At 40.5% G+C, this 27,980-nt stretch overlaps 1 protein-coding gene across 1 annotated transcript in view; it reads left to right on the top strand.

Moving 5' to 3' along the window:
• Nucleotides 1-25,912, top strand: part of gpc4 (glypican 4) — a 31,911-nt gene extending 5,999 nt beyond the window's left edge. The window contains exons 2-9 of the mRNA XM_057349749.1: nucleotides 14,142-14,300; nucleotides 20,076-20,473; nucleotides 20,882-21,047; nucleotides 22,112-22,242; nucleotides 22,338-22,484; nucleotides 22,576-22,700; nucleotides 22,784-22,956; nucleotides 23,075-25,912. Of these exons, the coding sequence (XP_057205732.1) occupies nucleotides 14,142-14,300; nucleotides 20,076-20,473; nucleotides 20,882-21,047; nucleotides 22,112-22,242; nucleotides 22,338-22,484; nucleotides 22,576-22,700; nucleotides 22,784-22,956; nucleotides 23,075-23,295 (1,520 nt within the window). The 3' untranslated portion in view covers nucleotides 23,296-25,912. The remainder of the gene's footprint in view (nucleotides 1-14,141; nucleotides 14,301-20,075; nucleotides 20,474-20,881; nucleotides 21,048-22,111; nucleotides 22,243-22,337; nucleotides 22,485-22,575; nucleotides 22,701-22,783; nucleotides 22,957-23,074) is intronic.
• The last annotated feature ends 2,068 nt before the right edge of the window (nucleotides 25,913-27,980 follow it).

The following is a 27,980-nucleotide window of genomic DNA, read 5'->3' as shown; positions in this document are numbered from 1 at the left end:
GACACGATTTTTAGACCTTTTTTAAAGAAATCCTCAATGATGAAATATATAGGGAAAATAGTCTTTTATCCACCTGAACACAAAATGCAAAAAATGTTGGCTTTATTAAATCAAATTGTACTTTATGAAACACATTAAACTTTTTAATGAATGATTTTATGCAGTAATAAACAATATGTTGACACTGCAACATGTTTTGTCACAACCTCAAATGACAGGCAGTAATTGCACAAAATGTATGCTTTGTTTTCTTAACAGGTGCAGCTTTTAGTAAAGAGCTGTGGTTGTTTTCTTTATATGCTTTTGCATAGTGCTGGTGTTAGCAGAGGTGGCGATCATATCAATCCTCCTTCCTCCACTGACTGAACCCTCACAGCTTTAAGAGAAACAGTTAAAACTACATAAACGCATCATGTTTTATGCTTACATTGCACATATGTAAGAGACAAATTATCTGTTTTTGAAGAGGTTTGCCTTTGAATGTATTTAAAATAACGTAATGTGAACTTGCAGTTGCTATACTGTACTTGGTACAGTCAGCTCAGCTGCTGGCACCACGAACCGCCATAAATACGCGCGCGAAGGTTGAAATCCCTCCATCTAGCGCGTGTTTACATAGAAAAACGGTGGGAAAGTAGTGCAGCAGGGTGGAAAATCACGTTGTCTATGAAAGACCGGGCTGGTCACTGTAGCTCACGGCACGCACATACTTTGTGCAGTTATTAGCGTGTTCTGTACAGTAATGAAAACAGGTCGCACCACAACCAAATGTGCACTCACACAAATGCTCCCAAATATTTTGGGGTCGCACAGGTTAAATTTAGGGAGCATATGCGACTAAAATGGGCGCAATTTCAAACCCAGCACTCCATCATGGTAATTTCGTAAGGAATTGTGTTTCTAGTCGGATCTCGAGAGACGCATCAGATCTCGCACCACCCCTACTATCTGCCCTTGGTGGCACCGAATAAAATTGAATCTGTGTAAGAGGCTGAGCTGGGACAGACATTTACTCAACACATGTTTGTAACTTGTAAATTAAATCTAGCAGTATGTGATGAAAGGTTGGACATTGCTCTCAAACCTCTAGTCCCATCACGCTATGGAGTTTCCACTTGTTTACAGTCCAAAGTGTCAGTTTTGAACCATGAGGACAATAATCTTTTATATTGATACATGATTCTATTGGAGCAGCCCTAACGTACAGTAATGATGATAATCAAGGCTGTGGTTTCATTCTGGACTTTCAGAATAATTTGTTCTCATTTCAGGAGACGAGGGATGTAGGCCAGCAGCTCATCTGGGTTTTGGGCAGAAGCACTAGCTCTGGGAATGTTCCAGATTTCCTGTAATCCCTTCTAATTACTCCCACAGCCAACATCAAGAGTCCCTTGATGAGCCTCGGACCAGGACGCTCGGATGTACGGGGGCCTGTTCGATTACCCGGTTCTCCTCTCATACACCTTATACACGTGCAGTAAAGTCTTTGGAGAGGACGGAAGGTGCGGTGTTGATTCGGTGTGTGCGCTCAGCCAGACGGGTGGAGGCGACTGAAGCGCTCCCTCTGGCTCTCTCAAAAGCCTCCGTCAATTTAACTGACGAGGTGATGGGAGCACTTAAAATGGTCATCAAAACCAAATGCCTCGGCTCCGGTCCCACCTCTGGCTCCAGTGCTTAGACTTTTCTTTAGTTTTGTATGACTGTTGCTTTGCCACAAGTCGCTCAGGCAGACTCTCTAGATTCTTGTTTTTCTTAGGTGGGGTTTTTCTTAGTTGCGATGATTTCACTGAAGCAAAATGGAGGACTGGTCTGAAACACGCAAAATGGCCACGTCGGATCTCCTTGTAGTCTTTTGGTCTATAGGATCCTCTTATTGATGGCTTTGAGTCATTGACATACCTGTCCATACATTATCTGAGATGGCCAAGACGTCCATGTCAAAAGCATAGTAGGCATTGCCCGGTGTAGGTTTACTAGCTCCACAATTGCTTATTGCTGCCGCTCTTCCCACCAACTTCATGGCTATCCAGTTTCTTAAGCTCAACAGGTATATCAGCATCATTGTTGCAGTGTTGTAGCTTTGAGGACTTGGAAACATGATCTTTGGCCTGACCTCATCCCGCCAGTGGGCCTCTCTCTCACCATCTCCCTTTCTGACACACCACTTACACATTACCTCAATGCTTGTCCGTCAGTTTCGACATCTGGTGGATTTCAGCCCCTCTTAGATGTCTGTTATAAACAGTGTCAGAGAAAGACTCGGGCTTCCGCTGGTTTGCTTTTACTGAGGGGATAAGAAGTAGCACTCTTGCGTTAAAACCTTTCATATGCTTAAGGTTAAGGAGATGTTTTGTTTTTGAGAAGCAGATTATTTAGAGTCAGGAAAAATAAGAGGGGGGAAAATCTAGACTTTGAGAGTGCTGAGCGTGTTTGTGGTTTTGGTCATATCAGGCTTATGGTGGGCTTGCAAATTTCCAAACAAGACATACTTCGACCTAGATGTACTCCCCAACCCCATCGAACCTCAGGATGTTTGTATGAACCCTCTACGGCTGTGTTTGAAGTTAAAGAGTCTTCTGTATATCTTTGTTTAGTTTAACAGTATGACACTGTATAGCAGAGGTAGATAGATAAATGTTTAGTGAGGAAGGCAGTTTTGCAGTTAATGGTTGTTTTTTTAGAGGTTTGCAATGAGCAAAAATCCTCAGCAAAAAGGTTGCATGTGCTTCGAATGTCAAACAAAACTACAAGTCAATAAACAGTCTTATCAACATGTTTGGGTGATTTATATTCACAAGACCCCAGAACCAAGTGTTAGTTAGCGGTTACCAACCATTCTGTTTCATCCAAGCAGAAATATTTGTTTCCTTTGCTAAAATATTCAGCTTCATCCACCCACAAAGAAGGTTTGTACAGCATCTCGCAGGAGAAAGCTAATGCTGTGTTGTTTTTGTCACATAGCAACTAATCTAAAGCCTCAACTTAAATGAAGTCTATTTTGTACGGAGGAGTTAGACGGAAAGACGTGCTTGGGTGGGGGCCGAGCCTTGTTTGTGTGTGTTCGGTTGGTCTTGCTGCAGACTTTGGCCGGTTTGTAAGCAATAGCTCAGAGTTTGTTCGACTCAGGAGGGAAAATTAGTTTCCTGTGGTCACTCTGTAAGGCGTTGTGTTTGTTACTCATTGCCCAGGGCACTGACTGATTATTTTAGGTGATGTATGCATTGTCACTGCTCAGCCAGGCCTGCACTTTCTCACGTTGGATGTTCCCACCCCCCCTCTGTTAACTTCTCCAGTGCCATGCAGTTCATGTGTATGTGTCTTAACGCAGGCGTCCATACAGATGTTCATTATTTAAAAAGAGGGATTGAGATTCCCGTTGTAATGTTACCTTCATGTTAAGCCTTATCATGATCTTTCATTCCCTTGATGAGTTTTTTCTCCCCCACCCCCATTCCTGGCCTGTACCTCTTGCCCCGTTTTTCCTCTAGGGTAAATAAACGGTGCATTCCAACTGTCAGTACGTCTGCTTACGTACCGGCTCATTGTAATTTGTCTCTTATTGTATCTCCGAGTGGAGGTATTGGTTGGGGGTGTGTAATTGCTTCCAACTGAACTTTGCTCCATTCCATTGAGCCGTATATATGCACCCCTTCACTCAGCTCTGTACATGGCTTGGTCCTTTGCATTTGATATTTGTTCTTTTTTGTCTAGAGATGAACGAGAGCACGTTTTTGTTTCATGTTTTTGAACGGAAGCACTATTCACACGAAATGAAATCGTATTCGTCAAGGGAAATCTCTTATTAAACCAAGTGTTGTACAACAGCCGGAGAGCCGTTTGATATGTAAAACCTGAATATACCGATTGAATTGGAAAAATGAAAGGTTTGAGGTTATCTGCTGATAGTATCCAAACCAGATCGAGAAGTTGTATTTCGTCAATGTCCTTCCGAAACCTCGGATGTCCTTATTTGCTATTTTTGAGGAAACAGAAATAATTAAGTACTTTGACAAGCACTTTTTTACATCTTTTTATTAGTTAGATATTTGCAAAATGCAGAGATAAACATAACGGGTGACTAATAATAATGATTTACGGCAAGGTTTCAGGAGGAGGTTACTTCTTTCACTCGTCAGATATTACGAACCTGCTCAGCTATTAACTGACTTTCATCTAGTTTCCATTGAAAAGTTCACACTTCAAGTGTCACATAAGAACTGTGTAAGTAATGAACGGCAGAGATCAGTCGATTCTTCTGTTAAACTCCAAACACGCAGTCTTCTGACTTTTAATGTGTCTGTGAAAGCGGCAGGCCGAGTTAAATGATTCTCAATGAGGTGACCTGGGAAGTGTTGTAGGCAGGGAGCTTTTGTGAGAGGAGACAAAGCCGGAGACGGCTCGCTGGGGAGGGTGAGGGAGACAGACACGGAGTGAGAGGCCAAAGCGATGTTGTGGAATCTCCCCAGGGACTTCTGGGTAAATGTTCATGGATGGCAGCCTTTTGGAATGCTTACCAGTGGGGAGTTTTAATTGGCCAGAGGCCCTGCTCTGGTTTAGCAATCAGAGATTGACTGCTACAAAAGGATGAGAGCTTGTGGGTGATCACTCATGTGTGCACACACATCAGTTTAACATATGTGTGTCTCATTGCACCAATTGAGAGTTTTTAAGGATTTACTTAGTATTAAGGCTACGTGCCCGGCGTCATACTTGTACATCTGGTTTGTGTTTTTGGAGCGTCTCCATGTTGCTTTGTGCTGTAGTGCACTTAGAAGGGTAGGTATAGCGCTGGTACCATGGTTAAGCTCTGTGGTATACAACCAGGATCTCAATCAATTATATTGTTTATAATGAACTTGTTTTTTTGCCCATTTATTTCCTTTTTATTAACCTGTGTGCCATGTGAAAAGAAAATGTTGGTGGTGTTTTGACAGCTGCGTTCGGGAGATTTGAATCCCTGATTAATTTAAGGAAGCATCATTTCACACACAAGCTTTTCGAAGGCATTGTGGCGGACTGCCATCGGTTTCAGCTTTATTTCTCCTCGGCTGAAATTCTTAATCTTTGAACCATTTCAAAGTGAACCATAAGTGCTTATTTATACGATTTGAATGAAGAGCTCAGCAAGAAGTGGATTGAAACATTTCTGCGGGTATAAATCTTTTTCTTCAGGATATATGTACGGTCAGAGTACAACCAGATGTAGGTAGTGCTGCTCTGAGCTTTCTGTTGAATACACTTGACATGAAGTACATTCAGGAAGTTGACTTGCAGTGGAACATGCTGTGTGCCATCTAAACTTGTTTTAGGAACTTTATTTTTTATTATGCATGCAGTTATTATGATCTTGTATTAATAGAAAGTCTATACCTGGAAAGTTTAGAACGTTTTAATCATTTGTCACATTGCAGGACTTATTAAATCAAAGTAGTGCAAAACAATAATTTGGCACCTACAATATAGCTACATTTAACCTTAAATCTTAATGTTAACAACAACAGTTACAATGTCAGTGTAATTAAAGGAATCATTCACCTATTGGTAACTGAGATTTGAAGTCATTGGTATGTCCTATTTGAATTTGTTTACAATGTGACAAAATAAGTTCTCACAAATGTATAGTTTTGCTTTCACTTATTAACCGTCTGGAGTCATTTGTTTGTTTGTGTTCAACTAACAACTACATCTGAGAGAATTTTCATTTGAGTCAACTATTACATTAAGATTAAAAATTGTCACTAAAACCTGTTGTCGAGTTTTTTCTTTGCACAGCAATAATTTGACTGACCTCAAAAAATGCATTCTCTTCATTCATTTTCATCTTATCGGAAGTAGGGGATGTAGTTTGTAGAATTACAGTGTTCGTCCCGGCCTGACTGGACCGGGCAGTATTGTGAGAGGGTTTCCTGCCAATGCAAGTGTGGGTTGGCCTGTCTAGCATGGGATATCCTGCTTGTTAACTCGCTTCCTCATTAGCATGACACCTGCCTCATGGGACTGCAGAGTGATGTCTGTCTGATCTCACATCCCTCGTGCAGATAACACTCACAACTTCAGATTAAATGTCGAAAAAGATTAGCTAGTATTGTATGTGACCTCTGTAGATGGAAAAAACAAATGAAGTGAGTAAACAACCAGCTATGGAAAATGCCCAGCTTGGTATCCACAGTGTGACCTGTGAATGTGTGCTTAGAGGATTACTGAGTAGTAGGTGCTGTTTCTAGTACGCAGGAGGAGGTTAAATCAGGAATGGAAAGGGGGGACGGCATCGGAAAATCATGGCGCTAATTGTAGGTCAACAGACCTGTGAAGTGAGTTTTTTCTAGTAATGTTTTCTTAGCGTTGGACTTGAGGAATGTGTCCTTGAGAAAAATCTCTGTGCTTTTATAATCGCCCCTTCGTGCCACCCCTCCGGCCGCCCCTGTTAGCGCATTAACAGCATAGACAGAACATGTGTTGGGCTGTTCGTGGAAAACACGATTTATCTCGCTCTTTTAAAACGAGTTTCTTTGTGATCATACACTATGGTTGCATTAATAAATTAGTGTTCCTTAGAACCGAGAGACCGAGCAAAAGCTTGTGTCATTCAATCTGACGTATTTTACGGGACAATACGTCCTGCATGTAAGGCGTTAAGTGCGCCCCACTTCACCCCAAGTGCCATAAAACGACCTCCTTGAAAACGTCCACCATTTTGCTTAGCGATCGCACAAACCAGCCAACTCCGCTGTCATTTCCATTTAGCCGTCCTACATTTATTGCGAGTCTCTGAAAGGCATCATTGTCCTGGCAATAGTGTTGTAAACTTGTCGTTGCAGTGTTTGAGAGATGCTGGATTGGATTTGGAGAGAAAGAGAAAGTGATTCCCCTCTTTATTACCTCCATATGAGGAGTTGCACTCCAATGGGTTCCTGTTACAGTTGTCCTGTTTGAATATGTTCCCATTGCGGTGGGAACTGCACAATGAAAACCTGAGCAGTTTTATCTTTATCTTCTGTACAGCTCTATTAATAGTGAGCTCCAGCTGTTTCCTCATGAACAAGACGCCAGTTGTGAACTCTCGAGGAGTGAAACAGAACTAGGGATGCCACAATTCTCAATATGATATTGAACCGTTCAGTACGGCCTCCACGATTTAATACGCGTACGTCCGGTTTTAAATTCATTTCTTCCAATTTATTGCAATGGCAGCGGCGCACCTTTTATATTATCTTTGGCCTTTCCCATTGAGCGCTATTGTTTGCAGTGTTAAACACGCACCGCACGTTTGTCTGTTAACTTCCATTACAGCAATCGCAAGTTTGCATTACGTTAGCTTAAATACTCTGATGCGCAAAACCTCTTCGAGAAGCCTATTTTACTGGCATGTTGATGAACAGTAGCTAAACCAAGAACTTCTGTGAGCTGCCAGTGTTAATCTTTACATTTATTCAGTACACCAGGAATTTGTACAAGTTGTTTTTTGCTTAAAAATAATAAAACAAGTCAAGTAAAATAAAGATAAGTGCAATAAAATAGTTTTTTTCCTTCTTAACCTTTTACTGTTCCTGTCACAAGCAATAATGAAAAAAAAACCTTTAATAGTTACAAACCCGAAGTACGTATTGAACCGTGGGTGAGCTGTATTGTTGCATCCCTAAACAGTAGAAACATGTAGATTTTGCTCAATGTAATTTTTTTAATTTAAATTAAGAACTTATTAAGGTTGAATAAAGATTCGATTTTTGGCTGGTGGTGATTAGTTATAAAAATTAATTTTTAGCCTTTTATGATATTAGATATCTCTTTATACAGCGGTGGCCAAAAGTGATGTCCATTATTTGTACAATATTTGCTTTCAATGTTCTGTCAGTTTAGGTTCAACCATCAAAAAATGAGGTGTATGGTACAAAATAAACACAACACTAAACTTTTAAGGTATTTATTAAACAAAATAATTTTGCAAAAACTTGATCATATCAGGTAATATTGGTTTTATTTGAATATGGGTAGTTGACAAATATATTGTACACGTGTCCTATGGTGTGACAGTAAAAGTTGAGAAAAAATATATATGCTATTTCATATAATAAATTTAAGTAATAATAATATTTAGGGATGTAACGATTCACCGTGAGCCGGTTGAAAATCGGTTATAATGAGTGACGATTCAAATCGGTTGAGGTGTGAACTGAATCGCAATACATTTTTTGAACAGCAGGGGCCGCTATTTTCACTGCAAATCTAAACGTGGACATGCTGATATTTCTTAAATGCAAAAAAATCCAAGAAAAGCTCACACAGTATTAGTTTGTTTATATTAAAGAGACTTTTTCTATTATTAATTTGTTATAAAATTGCAGTTTAGTTTTGTTATTTGAAATAAAACATTATTTTATTATACAAAGAAACGTGAAGCATTTAAGAAATAATGCAAGGGAAGTTGTTCATTTCTAATTTGTTTCAAATCATTTTGTAAAAATAAATCGTGAGTAAATCGTGAATAAATCGCATCGTGAGATCAGAATCGTGACTCGCATCGCATCGTGAGCTGAGTGAATCGTTACATCCCTAATAATATTAAATAATATTTTCATATTTTCATTTTCTAAATTTTTTTTTCTAAAAACATGTACAACATATTTGTCAACTGAATGGAAGAAATAAAGCATACAATGACTACAAATAGTATTAGTTAATTCACTCATGTACTAATATTTTGTAATCAGTTTATAGTCCAAGTACAACTATGCAACACAAACACAAAGTTTTAATACATCTTCAATAATATATTTAAATAAAAAAACAAAGTTGGTATGTGCTGTAAAAATAAATGCTTTTGTTGTTTTAACTCAAGGACGCCCTTAAAATGTCTCTCTTGAAGCACTTAATAAGGAAAAATGACACTTAATGCCATTAAAATCATTGCAATATTAACAATGTTCCTTACATTTATATTCCATGATGTCTTTCAAGCAAGGCCACTGTCTGTCCAGTCTATCATGACGTTTTTTGTGGGCCATTATGAAAGCCTTCCTCCGCCCTGTATTCATGAGGTTTTTACAAATAAAGAATGGACGGTCCAAAGATAGCCTCAGGCCACACAGAAAGAAAGAGAGAGAGAGAGAGAGAGAGAGAGAGAGAGAGGTGGGCTGAAATGGAGAGATCTGTTTTCTAACAGATGGTGTGAAGGCAGTCCATCAGCAGTAACATGTTTGAACACGAAAGCAAGATTTTGGAAGAGACAACCATATAATAGAAAGGCTATGATTTAGAAATGAAATATAAAGCTCTTAACTGTCTATAATGCCTCTGCTCGATTTTGCTCTGCCTTTCATCCCATTAAACCACTCTCATCTCTAAAGGTAATAATGTCATATGCCAAAAGGAGGGAGTGCTCATTAAAAGCTCATACCATGAAGGTTTCCAGCAATACACATTTCCCCCCAAGGTTTGATGTTTTATCACCATCTGCATGTTGTTGCTGTTATGAAAGCCAGCCAAACACATTTAGTTAGGTCAGACCGTCTTGTACCTCAGGCCACAAGGAGGGCAAAAGTTCCTTGTCAAATAGTAGTTTCCTTCCCACTGTGGTAATTGTAGCTTGTGTTTGTGTAAAGATGGGCTGGGATGTTGAGACTCAAGGCCGTAATGTTTTGCGCTTGGCTTTATTTTGTAGTGAAAGAGGTGTGTTGATATCTCCTTATTTATTACAGTTTATTAGTTGTGCTTTAATTGTTAGATTAGCCATTGATTTAACTGCATATAGAATTATGTCTTTTATTTCTTGCCTGTATGCTGCAGAGACGAGCGAAACAGCGCTTCTCAGAGATGAGTTTATTTTTCAAATAAGAAACTGAATGATGGTTGTTCACGCCTCATATCCACCTGAAACCATGGCTGTATGCAGAACTGATGGTGTTGATGACACTTGTGCCGGCATATGGAAATTGCAGCATGTGTCTTATTAGACAGACAACAGGGAAGCCCATTACTCTGCTGCTTTTGGCAACAGCCCGTTGATGCAGTGGCCAGAGCGATTTATAGTGACGGCCTGAAATAATCCCCCGGAGAATTTATGACTTCTGACTCAGAGCGTCCACAGGCTGGGATTGAGCGTGTGTGTGTGTGGCTGGTGGGTTTGCTGGTCAGTCCCTAGCAGGGTCACAGTGCGTGGCCTCTCTCAGAGGAGTGGCTGTTAACCTCTGACCTCAGCGGTTAAGCTCGCCGGCTAGTGGCGTGGGGTTGAAGTCTGTCTGGGGCCAGGGCCACATCATGGCTGAGAAAGAAGGGAAGAGGAACATGAGGGGGTGTCCGGACTAATCTGGGTTTTGTCCACAGGGCATTTTCCATCCCCTCATCCGCCAGCAAAACATAATGTTCTTAGGTCTGTGGAACAGCAACAGGAAGTGACTTATTGAAGACAAATGCCTCAAAGATTTATATTCAGGTGGTTTGCTTGTAATGATTATGTAGATGGAAATAGATTTAAACTTCATCTTTCTGTCGGAATGTTTGGCTTTACATTGGAACCTTTCTTTTTTACATGTATTTAATGGATTTCTGCCAAGACTGTGTTTGTGCAAGCAAGCATATTGACTTAACTCTCAAAGATAGGTATTGATCATTAAAGACAAAACTAATGAGCGCTCCAAAAATAAATGCTGAATATGTCATTCAAATCAGACCACCCACTCAACTTTAACCTTTTCCTGTGACATAACAGCTGATAAACATGTCTGGAGATAGAATAGAATAGAATTGAATGTATGTTTATATTATACATTTCTTAAAGCTGAAGTGTCTTTACTTCGTCAGTTTATCTACAAGTAAGCTCTTTGTAGGACTTACTGGAAATGTGTAAATATTATGGGCTTTTAAAAACATTGCTCAGTTTGTTTGAGTGGCCATGTGTGAACTTCTGCATTGAGGCGCAGAAATGACGCAATTCACTTTGGATTAAAAAGACCCAATATTCATGTGATATTATTTCTTGACTGGTATTAAACTGATCTCAGCGTTGATGGTTTTGATTGGTTTGTGGGCTGTACTGAAATGTACTAAAATGTTTCAGATTGTTTCTCCCCATTCAGCAATTCACTAGGCGTTTAAATTTTGTTCCATTTGGGGTGTTTTTAATAGAATATTTGCTTTGCTTTTTCAGGGTAGGTTCTCTCTTTCCGAACACCAGTATACAAAGAGCTGTGTGTTGGGCTGTGATATGATGTGCAGGTCTGAATGTACATGATGCCAAGTGTGTGAAAGCGAGGGAGTGATTTGGATGGGGTCCCAGTGGAGTTGAGGGGTGCAGCTGGTCTGGGGCCACAGCGGCGTGAAGGTGCTGCTCTTTCTCAGTTTTAACACCCGCTTAGACACCAGAGAAATAAACGTTCTGGGCAAGTGGAAAATTCCGGACGCATTTGAATGTTAATTTAAAATCACCCTTGTTTTTCTCCAAACTCTTACACTTACATTAATATAAAGACGTTCAAAGTGATAACGCTTTTTTTTTTTAAGTTGACATACTGTATATGCTACAATAACATCTACACTGCAACAACTTTACATTTAAATGGATAGTTCACCCAAAAATGAAAATTCTGTCATCATTTACTCACACTCATGTTGTTCCAAACCTGTATAAATGTATTTTTTCTGCTGAACACAAGGAAGATATTTGGAAGAATGTCAGTATCCAAGCAGATCTCATTCCCCATTTACTTCCATGGTAGGAAAAATAAATACTATGGGAGTGAATGGGGGGTGAGATCTGTTTGGTTACTGACATTCTTTCAAATATCTTCCTTTGTGCAGAACAAAGACATTTATACAGGTTTGGAACAACATGAGAGTGAGGAAATGATGACAGAATTTTCATTTTTGGGTGAACTGTCCCTTTAAGCAATATTTTAAAAGTAATCTAACTGTTTAGATGTAAAAACAAATAAATGATGTATGTGCTCAATGCAATTTTGACTAAACAAGCTTTATTTCAAACAGAATAGATATGATGTGCAGTAAATGGAATGCTTATAAAATAAATCTCATAAAACTTTTACAAAATGAATCCTAAACTCACTTGATTTAGCTGATCAAACGTTTTTTTGGATTCATTCTTACTGTTTGGGTTTTATTTATGATGAGCAAAGCTGCTTTATTTCCGGCCTGACTGAATAAGCCAATTGATGCACCAGTCAATCTCAGTCCCATCATAAGCATATTTGTTAATCGCAGCATTGTCATGCACAAGCTGTCCTGTCCCACACGTAAACACACAGTGCCACTCCATCCAGCCCTGCCCACCCTTGTAAAACAAACCCTGGCAATAGACTGTGACAATTCCTCTTGGATGTTTTGCGGCGTTGGTGATTATTTGCAAGCTCTCAACAGCTCCTCGCTTTTCTCCCACGCTGATTCGTTCAGCAGATGCGAGCCGTGTCATAAATATGTGTGCACGTGACCGGATATGCTGTGCTGTCGCAGAGAGGTCTGTCCTGCTGCAGGACACTGCACAAGTTCGCCATCACTCAAAAGAACATGTTCAGTTGAGCTTTTTCTACAGTGTCAGTAGGATTCATTTGGTAGATTTTGATAGAGAATGGTGATTTTGCACTAAGTGTCGGTTTTGACTGGCAGTTTTGGCATCATGATCACTCTAGTGTGTAGTGTACTACTCTAGATCTAGAGTGGCCTGAACAGCAGGAGAAGCCAAACCGCCTGTCGGAGTCCAATCCTCTGAAAGGACCCTTGTGTTCGCCTAAATTCCAACAACCGCATTTAAAAAAAGGAAAGGAAAACAAAACATTATTTCAGCTGTGACTCGCAGTCCACTTAACTCACACCCTGTATGTTAATGTGACGCCTTGTTTAATCCAGCCACTCTCTGGTTCTCGGCGCTGTTCATTCGAATGTCACAGCGTGGACATGTTTTCTGATGAAGAGAATGATGGAGGGGCCTGGCGTCCCTCAGACATTCATTAACATTTACATTTATGCACCTGGCACACGCTTCTATTCAAATGGACTTGCAGTGCATTCAAGGCACACATTTAATCGGTATGTGTGTAAAACTGCAGGAATAGCACATCTGCATTATACTGTGTGCACATTGTCCTCGCTTCAGAGTTTTAGCTGTAGGGGTGCATGAAGAATGAATTAAAGAACACTTGATCAAGGTTCAAGGTTTACTGGCACGGTGAAAGAGGCTTTACTTTGCCAAAGCATTAATAACATTATAATGTGGTCATGGAGTAAAATGCTTCTTGACATTTTCTGATTGAATACAATTCTTTTTTTTCTTTTTTTTTACAAATTATGCAAGTATAAAAATTAGAAACAAATAGATTGAAATTTGTTTTACATTAATGACATGTACTCAATTCCACAAATTCCATAAGCCCTGATGATCTATGGTCATCTTGGCATGATATAAGAATCCTCCAAAGACCACCTTGTGTGCGTCATTGGAAATAATGAAATCTGACCTTTGGTTGAAAGGGGTTGCCTCAACTTGTTGCCTAAAATGTCACATGTTTGTTTATTTGATTAGTGACCTAAAAATAGTGCAGAATCTTAAATATTTCATATACTTGGTAAGGCTGTCGTAATATCATTGATTCTGTTTTAGTATTTTTTTAATATCAAAATACGAAATTAACATAGTAAACTTATTACTAGAGATGCACCGATACGAAATTTCTCCACTGATACCGATAGCTGATTATTCAGAGTAATATCTGCCAATTTTAAGGATAAAATTCATATTTCTTAACTTTCTGAATGTTATTAATTCATACAATGATTTAATATTGAACACCAAACTGGTGTTGTTTCTTAACATTTTCTATATACAGAGCACTTTGCGTTTTCCTGTCCTCTTTTGATTGACAGGATATACTGTATGGGCTCTGATCCTCAGCTGTTTTTAAACTTTAAAATCGCTTTTATTATCCGATACCGATTATTGCCCCATATATCGGTAAATCTCTTCTTGTAACGTTATTTGTATATATTTTATTTTTTATTTTGTTTGTAATTGCAGTGTTTTTGTTTTGATTTGCTCTGCGCAGGTATTTTACAGTTAGTGTATCTAACCCCACTGGTTGCCATTTCGGTGTTGTCATCGCGAAACATTACATATGTTCTCTTTCTCTCTCTGTCAGGATCCCATCTGAAAGTCTGTCCCCAAGGTTTCTCTTGCTGTACTCTTGAGATGGAAGAGAAGTTGAGTCAGCAGAGCCGCACGGACCTCAAAGCGCCCATCCATCAGCTCAGCTCCAACCTGCAGAGCACCTTCACCCAGAGACACCGTCACTTTGACCGTAAGCAACCCCACCTTTTACACTCTCGGCACCCAAATCTAACCAATCAGAATGCTTTGTGTTTGGCATAAGAATAGGTTCTGCATTATTATTGGTTCCTTATGTGAATCAGTTATGCTGCTGGACTGCTATGTACTACAAGTCTCCCCCGCACAGTCTTCAGTTTTGACAGACACCACCGCCTGCCAGCACCGTCTCCAGAGACACACATTCTATACATCCATCTCTACACCTGTCGCTCAACATCCCACAATCCTCTGCCGCTCGCACACTTGCAGACAGACCACACACACGCATGCATAAGCCATGCTTTCTCCCTGCTTTGCATGTGGCAGTGAGTATCAGGAGAGAGAGCGGGATCAGGTTTCTCCGGTGCAGGGCAGAGGGTGCATGGGAACATGCATCTACAGTGCTGACTCACTCACGAGGGGAAAACCCCGCAGACACACTCCTTCAGCCATCACACACACTCGCTCACTTAACTGTGGCCTGCAGTGCATGTTTTACGTGTTCCTTTTCCTTCATGCTTTAATGTCATGTGAAACGCGTGTCAAAAGTGAAAATTGAGACAAACTGAAGCCCCAATCACACGGATCCAGATCGGATCAGCTGGAGTATGTTAGGGTTCTTGAGTTCTGCTCAACATTTCCAGGAAAAATGTCCTCAAGCTGATGGAGGAAGAAACAAGCCAGGACTGTAAGTGGGAATAGCCCTTCAGATGAAATGGTGAGCCGGTGTTTAGATTGATGCTGGATGATGGGATGGAGAAGGTAGAATAAATGAAGTGTTCAGGGCGCATCTCGCTCCAGCCTGACGCTCGCATGCGATTCGTCACAAATGTGCTTTCAGCCACAGCTATTTCATAATGAGACTACCATATGTCCATTCGTCTTTAGCATAGCGCTGTTTGTCTGGCAGGGGACTCGAGTGATTTTAAATGAACTCAACAAATTTTGTTTGTTGCCAGAGATTTGAGACAGCTGGGATTTGACATGAGGTTGTCTGAAAGAACTTTTGGAACACTGCGTAACATCTTATGATGCGAGTAGTTGTGTAGAATTCCCACAGTCCATACCAGTGACGTTTTGAAACAAAATATACTATTGCGAACATTTCAATAATAATATAATTAAATGTTTTTTATAAATGTATAAGAATAAATGTATCAATTATTATTCTCGCTATCTTTAATTATTTTTTATTTCTTGTTTTTATTTTATTTAACATCGACAGTGACATTAGTTTGGATTTAAACTGTATGAAATTTTTTGTTCTGCCTGTTTACTTATTGAAGACATTACTACGTTCACATTAATAGCTCACCTAGGCACCATTTTGACCAAAAAGTGCATTTTAACCATACGCTCGCATGTTCTTCGAAACATGCACACAGTTACACGTGTGTGTAAAGTTTCTGTACATCTGACATCACTAGTATAAAGGAGACATCATGAGAATGAAAAATCACTGGAAGTGTTCTCATGATGGTGTGTTTGTGTGAATGTAAAAAGAAAGTGAGACTTCAGGGAGTGAATGGTAACAGGGATCGTGTGTATTGCAGCCAGATGTGAGCAGGAATGTGACGTGTCGGAATGCGGCGGTTGCCAGATCGTGCCCGCCGCCTCCCCTGCTCTTTTTCCTCTCTTGCCTTTTGTTCCCGTTCTCCCTCTTTTCGCTCTGCCATCAGCCTGTTATGCCTTTCATTTCTCCTCCATCTCCAGGTTCTCAGGTCTTTTGAACTCTCACCGTGGGAATGCGCTCTGAATCGCCAGGGTGCGTTAAATGTGCACTAGACCCTGGCATGTGACTTAATGAGCTAAACAGCCTTAAAATGCCAATAGCTTTTATACTTTCAAACAAAGACACTCAATACATTCTTTTATTCTAATGTAAGCGTTTTCTGCACTATAGAAGTGTCTAAGGTGTAAATGTGATGCTTAAACGTCTTGGTGAGTTTAGAAGTAGTTTTTGCCTCAGAAGATGCGTTTTACATGTAACTGTATAATTTACATCCTTAATGACAAAGGTTTTTTTTTTTTTCAAAATGATAAGTCAATGAGCCGACTTGATTAAAAACTTATTTTATGTTCACTTAATAGTGTTTCTTACAGGCATTGAACACTGAACAGCTAAAATGTGGCGAACTGTCATAAAGCATTTGCATTGACATTTAGCCATTAAGCAGATGTATTCATCCAAAGCAATGTATAACAGTGAGAAAAACAATAAAGTTAGGCAATAAAATGAGAAAAATGTGCTATAGACCTCTTTGGATGAAGTAAACGACGCTTGTCCAGAGGAACTTCCTGTTTGTTACACAAACGTTTGTACAAATACAACCAACAGAACATATAACTGATTAAAAATGTTATACAAATAACTTTTAGATTGAATTATATATGTAAGATTAAAAAAAAACTAATAATAAATAAATAAAAACTGGAAGTGCTTCTGGGCCGGTGTTTACATCTTGCAGAATGGTCTATACATAGTTTTTTTTTTATAACTTTTTACATTGATGCATTTAAAAAAAAGTTGTCTGCATACATTGGCATTACTTTAAGAGAAAACATCTATTTAATCAGAAAAATACAAATAAATAAACTGGTCAACATCGCTGTTTAACTAGTCTGTTATCGAGCAGTTGGTTGTCATGACCCATCTCTTGTAGTTTGGTAATGAACACTAAATGGCAACGCACAAATTGCTCAGCAGGAAGTGCACTAGAAACGTTCGCTATCAACACAGCCACTAGATGTAATTAAGATTAAATTAATTTAAGCACACACACATAAATGAGAGTTTGTGTGTGTGTTGGGGGGTAGTTATTGAAAGCAGCCTGTGCTTTGAATGTCTCAAGGTTGGAGTCACGGGCAATTAAGTCCCCTACCAGAAATAGTTTTTCTCTGGAGATGGCTGTTTTTTTTTCCTCCCCGGGTGTCCGGTCTGGTTCTGAGTAAAGCCCGTCTGGAGAATCCAGAAGATCCAGGATTAACCCCCTACCAAATTCTCATCCTCCACACCTCGGCGGGGGGTTCTGAAATCCCGCAAGGACAGAAAGAAGCTGAGCAGCTAATTGGCACAAATGGGGAACAATTACTGCCCGGGATAAAGAAAAGTAAGTAAGGAAGGGAGGATAAGTTAGGATGGAAGGCGGGACAAAGCTTGGAGTGGAATCTGGAATTTTTCCCTCTTGCGAATGTTTAAGAAACATGTTCAAACGCTCAGGGTTTTGGGACCTATTTGAAAGCGCTTGTTGAAATGTGTGTCTAAACACATTTTCTACTCCCCCTAATAGACAATGTAACGCGGTGCTGTAATTCTCCAGGCAGGCATGCTTGCGTTTAACCTTTCACATACATTTCTAAAGCAATCACTGTGCGAGAAATGCATTTTAATGGGAAAATCAGAAGGGAGGGCCACAGCCTGCTATTGGCAGACTCGTGTGCATCATAAAGTGACTTTTAATGACGAAGTAAGATGCCTGAAACGGTTCACAGATGCTTATGCTTACAATGCTTGGTCCCCAAATCTCAATAGTTATGTTGGGTAAGATGTAAAGAGGTTGAGCGGCTTGCTTGGCTTAACGTACATTAAACGTTTGCCTTAAAGTTGGGGTATAATTATCGTCTCTAGTTGCTTCTGAGATGTCGTGATTTAATGCATGTGCACTTTTGCAAGAATCAAAGTTCTTCCAAAAGCTACAAAAAGTCATCCTGCTTGACGTTGATTTAATGTACATTTCCTGAAGTGGTCGTCTGACAAGCGGTTCATGCAGATTCATGTTTTCTTTGGTAACGGCTAACACGCTAACGTGGAAAACGTTTCTCTTCTCCTCATTTTTTTTCTCTCTATTCCCTGACTTTAAACTTGTGACAGCTGACATTCCTGGGTATCTGGGGGTGCGGTGGCCCTTAAGGTTTAATCTCTGTCAATGGAGCTTGGAGCTGGGTGCCTTCTATCTCTCTCCCTGTGTGGGGCCAGGGGCCGAGGGCCATTCGTGGGAGGGGAGCTAAACGCGAGGGCTGCGGTGTTTCTGGTATCCGTGGTTACACAGCAGGACGGGACTGTTCGAGAACACGCTCATGCTCTGTTTTCCTGACTGGGTTGACTCGGGTTGGGATTGACAGCACGACGGTGACTCGGCTTGCATGTATTGTTTGTTTATAAACCTGAGGTGTCTTGTTTGCCTTGATGAAGACTAGGGTTGTGAAAGACGTTTTACGAGAACGTCAGGCGATGCTTTCACATTCGTGGCTGCTTAACACTTCAAAGTCTGGCTCATTATGCGCCGGGCATCTGTTCTGCAGGGCTTTTTGTGAGCGGGGAAAGGTGATACAAAGGCGAAAACAAATGGCGCGTTTTGCGCGAGTGCATGTGTGAGCGCGGGAGAGAGGTGAAGCATTTCTTTGGAATTCTCATTTTGTTCAGGTTAAAAAAGTAGGGTTGTGAGGAGAGAGTTTCATGGGAGAGAGTAGCTGGATTATTTGGGAAAGGGGGGTCTGACATTCCACAGGATGAAGTAGGTCATTGTTCCCCGTCTCCAATGAAGAGAGCCTTCCGAAGGCACTGATGAACTGAAGCCGAGGAGAGTCAGCGAGTGCGAGGGCTTTCAGGGGGGCACAGGTCTGTTTTTTGGGGAGGGGGTGGGCATTATTCAGTAATCCTATTGAGGGGCCTTCTGAAGGACGGCGCGAAAGAAGTGCAGAGAAAAGCGAATGGAATGTGACGACAGGAAAATGCCATTGATGGCAGTCAGCCTCAAGCGGCTTGATGGGCGAGACGTTACCTATTCGAACCCTTCATCCTTTTCTGCCACTTCTATTGATGCTTTCTGCGCTCTCGGCTCTTTCTCCTCAGATACAAAAAGTTATTTTCCCGGAATGTTAGAGTGAAAAACTTGTGTTGGCTGGAATGGAATATGCATTAATCTGTTTAGATAATAATGTGTGCTTTTCTGGCCGACACTGCCAGTTCTGTTGGGTTTTTCAGTCCGTGAGAATGATTTGGGCCGAGGGCTCGCTGGAGCTCTAAATCACTCTCTCCCGAGTGTCATTGTAATGACAAAGTAATGGACGCACTGCCAGCTGAACTTTCACGGTTTAATACAAATGAAACGTGTTGAAGTTGACAGTCTGTGTGCTGCTTTTGCACACTTTCTTTCATGTTATGTGCTCAAAACATGAGCTCTGTTGTATTTGTGTTCGTAGTGCACATACTTTTAAAGATAAGATGTGCAAACATCTTATCTGTGACAGAATACTTCAACAACGAAAAAACTCATTTGCAATGTTTTCAAAGATGAACTGAAAAATGAAAATGTCTTAAAGGCGGGGAAACCGATTTCCGAATTACGCTTTAGACAACTGAGTCGGGCCGAGTACCAAAACAATCTTGTAGCCAATCAGCAGTAAGGTGTACAGTGCACAGGACGGACATTAGCCGAGCCGAGCGCTGACGAAAGCGAAAAGATGGGGGTAGGGGTGTGTTTGTTTTGGTGATTTGAACATCAACAACGGCTAAGAGAAATCGGACACCCCGCCTTTAATGTTAAAATAATCCCAGTTAAAAAATAGTTCACCCAAAAATAACTCACCCTTTTTGTTGAAACCCATTTTATGTGGAAAAAAGATAAAATTGTGACCTCGAATTCCATTTTTATTGTCTTTTGAAATGCATCTCGTCTCTCACTTGAACATTCATGCCAGCAAATAACCGTATCATCTTTGTTACTTTTAAAGCTAACCAGCTCTTTCACTATTGTTCTTTTTCCAGAGTTCTTTAGAGAGCTGTTGAACAATGCTGAGAAATCCCTTAACGACATGTTCGTCCGGACCTACGGCTTGATGTACGTAAAGAACGCCGAACTTTTCAAGCACTTCTTTCAAGAGCTGCGACGATACTATTCTCACGGGAGCAGCGCCGTCAACCTGGACGACATGTTGGCGGAGTTCTGGACGGAGCTTCTGGAGCGCATGTTCCGGTTGGTCAACGTTCAGTACGAGTTTAATGACTCGTACATGGAGTGCGTCAGCAGACACATGGAGCAGCTCAAACCCTTCGGCGATGTCCCGCGCAAGCTCCGCCTACAGCTGACACGGTCCTTCATCGCAGTCCGCACGTTCACCCGCGGCCTGGCGCTCATGCCCGAAGTGGTGGGCAAAGTCTCCACGGTAAGAAACTTTTGCTGTGTTGAATTAAGAATTTTAGCCATTTAGGTTTTGTTTATTGACCGAGTCAGAGTTCAGGGGCAACACAGATAAAAAGTACACGTTTCGGGTTTATCAGTATGTGAAGGTGGACACCTGGCTGCACCCATAGGGGCTTATCTTCTAGCATTAAAAGATCAGAGGCCAAGGCAACTCAGTTTGTGGATTGAGTTTGCAGAAGCAATTGAACCTCAAAGACAAACCGAGCAAACTCAGCTTCAGCATTGACCTTATAAAAGGTGACAGGGTCGCTAATGCTCTATGTTCAGTGTTTTATCAGCTACATCAGGTATTTGAATTAGGTTATGGACTCATTAACCTTTCGGTTTCGCTGACTCTGCTAATCGCCTTCTCCCCTTTTGGTCCTTTCAGGTAAGTGCGTCTCCGAGCTGTGTGCGTGCGGCTATGAAGATGTTATACTGCCCGTATTGTACCGGCCAGGTGGCATTGAAGCCCTGCAAGAACTACTGTCTCAACGTCATGCGTGGCTGCCTGGCCAATCAGGCCGACCTGGACGCAGAATGGAATAACTTCCTGGGTAAGAGACGCTTTGGGGTCTTTTTTATTCTAGAGCATTTTGTTTCGGACCCGAGTCCAGTTTATTCGGTTCGTTGTGCAAAAGTGGTTTTCTGAACTAAGTTTGTATGAATGCCAACATTTTGAGAACTTCCTGATCACAGTCATTTCTCATAGCTGCTTGTCTCTGAATAAATAGTCTATCTCTGATAAGCAGCTCGCATTCTTTGCCTTTCATCCCGTGCATCCACAACAAGCAAATCCAATGAAATAAAGGCTTCAATAACACAATGAAAGTTGTTTCTAAGCGACAGTGGTAAATAGCTGTCACTAGCACTCACAGAGGCACTCGCATAGATAATGCAAACGTACAACGGTTCGAATCCAAAAGCACGACATAAAAAAGGTGGCCAGGAACATGGGGGCAGCAAACTCGGACCAGGCAATCAAATGAATCGAAGTGTGAAAAGAGCCTTAAATGGCTAAAAAGTTGATTTATTACTATAGTAGTACTAGACATGGAAGCAATTTTCCAGACAAAGCAGGAGTCTAATTTTATGAGTATAAGAAGTACAGATTAAAAGTGAATGGGTCGTGTTAAAACGGCTACAGTTTTTCCACTTGCTCAGAGGCCAAAACCATTTGTGAGGGCTCAGCTGAAATCAGGATTGAAACGGAGTTGAATTAGAAGTGAATGGTGGGGTGCTGCTCTCTTTTTCCTGTGCGTGTGTGTTTCATGGGGTGTGATGGGCCTCGGTCTCAGGTCCCGTCACACATTCTCCTGCGCTCTCACAAGCTGTTGCTGGCCCACACGTCTCTGGGACTGGTTTTGCTCACCCTGCCTGTCAGCTTTGGGTAACTTTAATTGGGGCGCCTTGTTCAGGCCTCTGACTGTTAAACAAGCTGTTCGCACAACAGGCTGCGGTTCTTTACAATGTGGGATTCATCAGACAGCCGAATGCTTCCCTCTAGTGGCTGATACGTGTTACTGCATTGGGTTTTTTTGATGGGTTGATCTGTGTATGTAGTAGCTTTCTTCACTTGTTTTGAGAAGGTTCAAGTTAACAAGTCGATCTTGGATCTTAGATGCCATGTTGGGTCTTGCTGAGAGATTAGAGGGGCCATTCAACTTCGAGTCCGTCATTGATCCCATAGACGTGAAGATTTCGGATGCCATCATGAACATGCAGGAGAACAGCATACAGGTCTCACAGAAGGTCAGTAATTTGGGTATTTTTATGTGTTTGAAAGTTAAACTTGTAGGGAAGTGAATCAGAAAAGCATGTTTTTTATATACATTTTTGTCTTTCAGGTGTTCCAGGGTTGTGGGCAGCCTAAACCCAACACGGCTTTCCGAACAAAGCGCTCTGCTAAAGACTCAGGGTTCCCCGGGCGTTTCCGACCCTACAGCCCTGAAGCCAGACCCACCACTGCAGCTGGCACCAGTTTGGACCGATTGGTGAGCGCATGCTGGCCACTTATTACCACTTCTAAATACTTTCTTTAAAGCATTTCAATGAAGCATTTGTAACTCTGTGTTTGTTTCCTAGTTGACGGACGCCAAGAAGAAGCTCAAACACGCCAAGAAGTTCTGGTCCACGCTTCCAGACACAGTCTGTGTTGGAGACAGGGTCACCCCGGGTGATGAGTGCTGGAATGGCACCGCCAAAAGCAGGTATGATAAAATCTCTCCATTCCTCGATAAACTTGCCATCAACAACACAGAGCAGTCACTCACCCTTTGATTTTCTCGTGCAGGTATGAATCTGTCGTTATGGGCAGCGGCTTAGCCAATCAGGTGTCAAATCCTGATGTGGAAGTTGACATCACCAAACCAGACATGGTCATTCGTCGTCAGATTGCGGTGCTGAAAGAAATGACCAGCTGGCTTAAAGCTGCCTACACTGGCAACGACATCTCATTTAACAATGGTATGAGGCGTTCTCGTTTTTTATTTCCGAATTGTTATATTTGGGTACACTGTCCCTTTAATTGTGAAAAAATGACATCATCCAAGCCTGTTTTTAACATGTCATCTTGGCCCTTCAGAGGATGCCGGCAGCGGAGAGGAAAGTGGAAGTGGCTGTGACGCCCCCTCTTGCGACAGCGATGGAGATATCTACTTCTCCACCCCGTCACCCATCAAGCCACGTATCATTAAGACTAAAAGCAACGACCCGTCCTCTGGTGGAACCCAGTTGGCACCCTGCATCCTGGCACTGGCAGCGGCGGCTCTCCTGCTGGCCTTGCTCACTCTCCACACAAGATAAAAGCGGCCAAATGAGAGAGGATGAGTGTTTGTAAGAATTTGAAAGAGAGAGCAGAAAACTGCTATAGGACATTACAGAGACTGCTTTCAGGATCTGCCTCTGCCTGCCATCTGGAGAACACACTCAAGTTATTCATATTCAAAAAAACTTCACTTTATTTTTGTTTGTTTATGAGAGCGGACTTCATTTATGTACAGCTTTAAGTTTCCACGCAGCATTACGCTTCCTCACATTCAGTCTGTCAGTTTTGTTTTTTCATGGCTGTAGTACTCAGAATAGGTTGTGTGTGCGTGCTTGTGTGTGTGTGTCAGTCTGTTTGTGTGAATGCTATGTATGGATGGCTGTATATATCATCTGAGCGCTTTAAATAATCAATCAATATAGCACAGGTATAAACTGATTTAAGCAAATCTGTATGAAGTACTAACTAGACAGGATTTTTAACCCGTTTCTGCGAATTTGTGTGTGTGTGTGTGTGTGTCCTTGCTTGGATGCTTTAGTTAGCTGTTTGTTCCTGGATGTTGAGGAAGAAAACATAGGATGCCTTACATTGGTCCTTTATCTGGAAGGACTTACGCAAGCAAGGGCTGTGACCAACAGGAATGTGCATTTGTGTGTGTGTGTGTGTATGTATACGTTGCTGCCTTGATGAATGAAGTCAGAGAGACTCATGGGAAAGAATGTTCTAGCTAAGTGGGTTGAGTAGGTTTGTCAAGGAGTGCATTATGATTTGTATTCGGCAGGTTTTTTTTTTTAGTCTTCCAAGTCCTCAGTATCGCAGCCCCCATCTCATCATCCCATATACTTTGTGGTCCAGTGAATGTATAACTTGAGAATATAGTCTTCACTAATAACTTATTGTGTGGATTATGTCACAGAAAGGAGCTTTGGTTAGGTAAGGTGTCTTATGTGAAAGTTAATGGATGAAGAGGCTTTTCATAGCACAGCATACACGTGTATCCTGTATGATGTGGAGGGTATGGCCTCGGTAAGGTTTTTACTGCATGGATGTTTATTTATGAACTTACAGGAGGGCAGTTAGATAAGAGCATGACACTGCAGATGGCTTCAGACTGAGCTGTCAGGATGGAAATGAATAATGATGAATTGTACACAGGGTTATATGATGAGGTGTTTTTGTTTTGCTAGAAGTTTATTTTAAGGTATTAATGATATAAAACTAAGTGATAGGTACTGCAGCTGATTCCACTTCACCAGAATGGCAACCGGTGCTGAGAGAGTGGATGGCCTCAGATTTTTCTTTCATTTTTTGTTTGTTTGCAACATAATTTCTGACCTTTTCCATTCCCAATTGTCAGTTATGTTTGCATTTTAATATTCATAGAAAATCAATCTTTGGTACGGTGTTTAAAGTCATTCCTCATTTAGCGTAATAGACAATATGTGGTACGATCTAACACTTGTTTTATGTTTTTTTTTAAATAATTTTTAATCTAAGTTGCTATAAATACGTTTTCCACACAAATGTTGGACAAATGCAGTGTTGGTTTCCTCAGTTATGTACTGAAGAGCTTTCCACCCCTTCTCAGAAAACTTACCCCTCATTCTTGTACAGTAAGTTATTTAACCACACATCTATTTGAAAGGCAGCATGCTTTACTCTACTAGGTCTCTTAATATCAGTATTCACAATATTTATATCTGTAGAGGATACATTCTAATGATTTGACAATTGTAATTGATGGTTTTGTATTGGCTACAGATTTCATGTAATGTAACATTTAGATTTTGTAAAGCAAAGCTACCATTATCTTTTCTTAATCATCATAGTTCTATGTATGGGGATTGTGAAAATTGTACAAGGTGATGCAAGGACGGGGCTGGCCATAAGTTCTTGATTGTTCCTGACGTCACATGCACTTTTAATTGGCATTCAAATACCTCACGGCAAGTTTTAAATGCTATCTGCAACATGCATTTTTATCCTAAATGCTACATGATTTAAACTTATTCATTTTTCTTTATCCATTTCAGTACATGTGTATGAATGGCCAGTCCTAAGACACGAAGAGATATTTGTCAGGGTTTCAGGGGGCATGGAAAGAGTAAAGATCTCTGTACAGAAGTGATGCTCCACACCTCAGATTGATGATGTAGTTTTGTCCAGGCTGATTTGCTATGTGTGCCATGATTCGGAAGCAATATTTGTTTTCTACCCTTTCGTATGATTCAAAGCTTCCCACTGTCACATGTAGGATGTAAAGACCAGGAATAAGTGTCTCATTTTCAAAGTAAATATGACATGGACATATCAAGACATGGACACATCAAGACATGGACACTTGTTTGACGAGGATTCTTACCCGAACCAGTGTCATCATTAATCTGGATACTGAACTTTAGATGGACAGATTGCGGTTGTTGTTTGCCTGCTGCCCTGTACAGTGATGAAGAGTGAAGAAAGAGAGAGACTAAAAGACAGTAAGAAATTGTAAATAATGAGCAGTCGATTTAGTGGTCTCTGAGAGATGTTCATCAGATTTTACCCATTCAGAGTGTCTTCTTAATATGGGGAAAACAAAGTGATAGATGCTAAAAATGTAAAAGAAAAGTTATATTAAACATTTCCTAGTCTTGTTGAAATAAAGACTGCAGATATTTAAAATGTGTCGTGTCATGTCTGCTCTTTTTTTTTTTGCTTTACATAATCAACACTTTCTTTGCTGTATAAATGACATGACTGCTTTGATTGATTGCAAGAACTCTTGTGGAGGGAACCTGTGAACACCAAACAACACCTGCTTAACACAATCATGACCATTGCTTAATGACAGCCATTCATTAAGTTTCTCTGTAAATATTTCATTGTTTCCCTTGCAAATTACAAAAAAGCTTGAAATAGTGTCTGTTCCAAAGTATAAAACTCTGACATCTAATGGCCTTGCCTTGGTGTTTCATCTGAATAATGATTCCACATCATTCAGAATTGTTAAATAACCAAACGTGTTTTAAATTCAAAGAGCACAAATCAGTGATTTACATATTTTTTAATTACATGTAATCAAATTAAACTATATATTGTATATACAGAGCTGGGTAGATTACTTGGGAATTGTAATCGGTTACTAATTACAAACATGGCAAAATTTGTATTCAGTAACGTAATCCCTTAGATTACACAATTCTTGAAACGTATTCTGACTACTTTTTGATTACATTTGTTTAGAAGTGTCTGTTTTATTTTCACCAGTGGCCTGTATCACAAAGCTGGTTTGGGTTCTTACCCAGGTAAGTTCACATTTAGTTTGAGCATACGCAGTGTTTTCGGGCTCAAGAAAGTGGATTGGTTTTGAGTGGTTTTCGTCGCCATGGTAATTTAGGCTACATGGCTAACCTGCTCCGGAGCAGGTTTTATTGTGGGTTAGAGATTGTAAACCAAAACTGGACAAACTGGCTCTGAGAAAAGTGACGTATATGTAACACAGTGAAGCCACTCCCCATGTATTTCTCGCTCCAAATTAAAAAATGTTTAAAGTGATCAGATGTTAGAGGGAAAATCTTTTGCTGCTAAGTGTTTATTTGTATTGTATATTTACATTTATTGATTATAATTCAAAACACATTCATATAATTATTATATGAGTTAATAATCAATATTAATGAATTGATATTAAACATAGCATTTAAATTAATATAACTATATTCGTATAAAACAAACTTCAATATATAAAGCATTTTAAAGTAATGAAGCATACATATTATCTTTTGATCTTATTGTAAACCTATATAAATGATTTAAATTCTGTTGATTCTGTATTTATATAGTCAGTAGGTGCCTTCTCAAACTTTCGCTGCAGCAGTGTTTACTCCTGCTTTTGTAAATGTGTTTTTAATTCATGACATTTTTTCATAATGATCTCTTCATCTTCAAGAAGTCAATCAAGCTGATGATGCTTTCCATGTTCAGTGTGATTGGCTGTTTGAAAACTGAAAACTTACTCTGCAGTCCCAGCCGATAGCCTAGTGGGCAGTGCTCCGACATGTGGCGCAGTTGCGCATCGGCGACCCGGGTTTGATTCTCTTCTCGTGGTCCTTTCCCGAACCCACCCCCTTCTCTCTCCCACTTCGCTTCCTGTCCTCTGTACAGGCAAAAACTGCAAAAATAAATCTTAAAAAAAAAAAAAAAACCTTTGCAACACAGTGTTTGTTCACCTCGCTTTGTGATAGAGGCCACTGGTGTATCTATGTGTCCACAAGACTTTTCTTGTTACTTTTTAAAACATTAAAATTACATTAAATTATAAATGTACAGGAAGTACTAGATTCGCTTAATAGGACTAGTTGTTATAATCCCACAATTTCAGCACAGTTGAATTGCCCAATAGGACATTTCCCACGCCTTATGCAGGGGGGAGCAGTCAAGAATATGAATAGAGGAAAGGAGGTCTGAGGTTTCACTGGTAGGCATCCTCTGTGTTTGGGGGATAAATGATTATAGAAATACATAGCATACTTACCTTTCCTTGCCATTATCAGAGAGACATCTCATGAGTTGTGTGTCCCAATGTCATCACATTATCCTGAATGAAAGATGCCTTTTGGTGAGGTGCTGCTGATTATCCCCTTTGTTTGGTTCCCATCAATGCGACACATCGTCAGTTGTGCACCTCAGCCTCATTGGGTGTTTCGGCCCTTTATCACAAGACACCCTCAACCAAGGGAGG

The sequence above is a fragment of the Triplophysa rosa genome, linkage group LG13, assembly GCF_024868665.1.
Source record: "Triplophysa rosa linkage group LG13, Trosa_1v2, whole genome shotgun sequence".
In the NCBI taxonomy this organism is placed as follows: domain Eukaryota; kingdom Metazoa; phylum Chordata; class Actinopteri; order Cypriniformes; family Nemacheilidae; genus Triplophysa; species Triplophysa rosa.
Note: the sequence above shows the minus strand (reverse complement) of the source record. Positions and strands in the feature narration are given on the sequence as shown.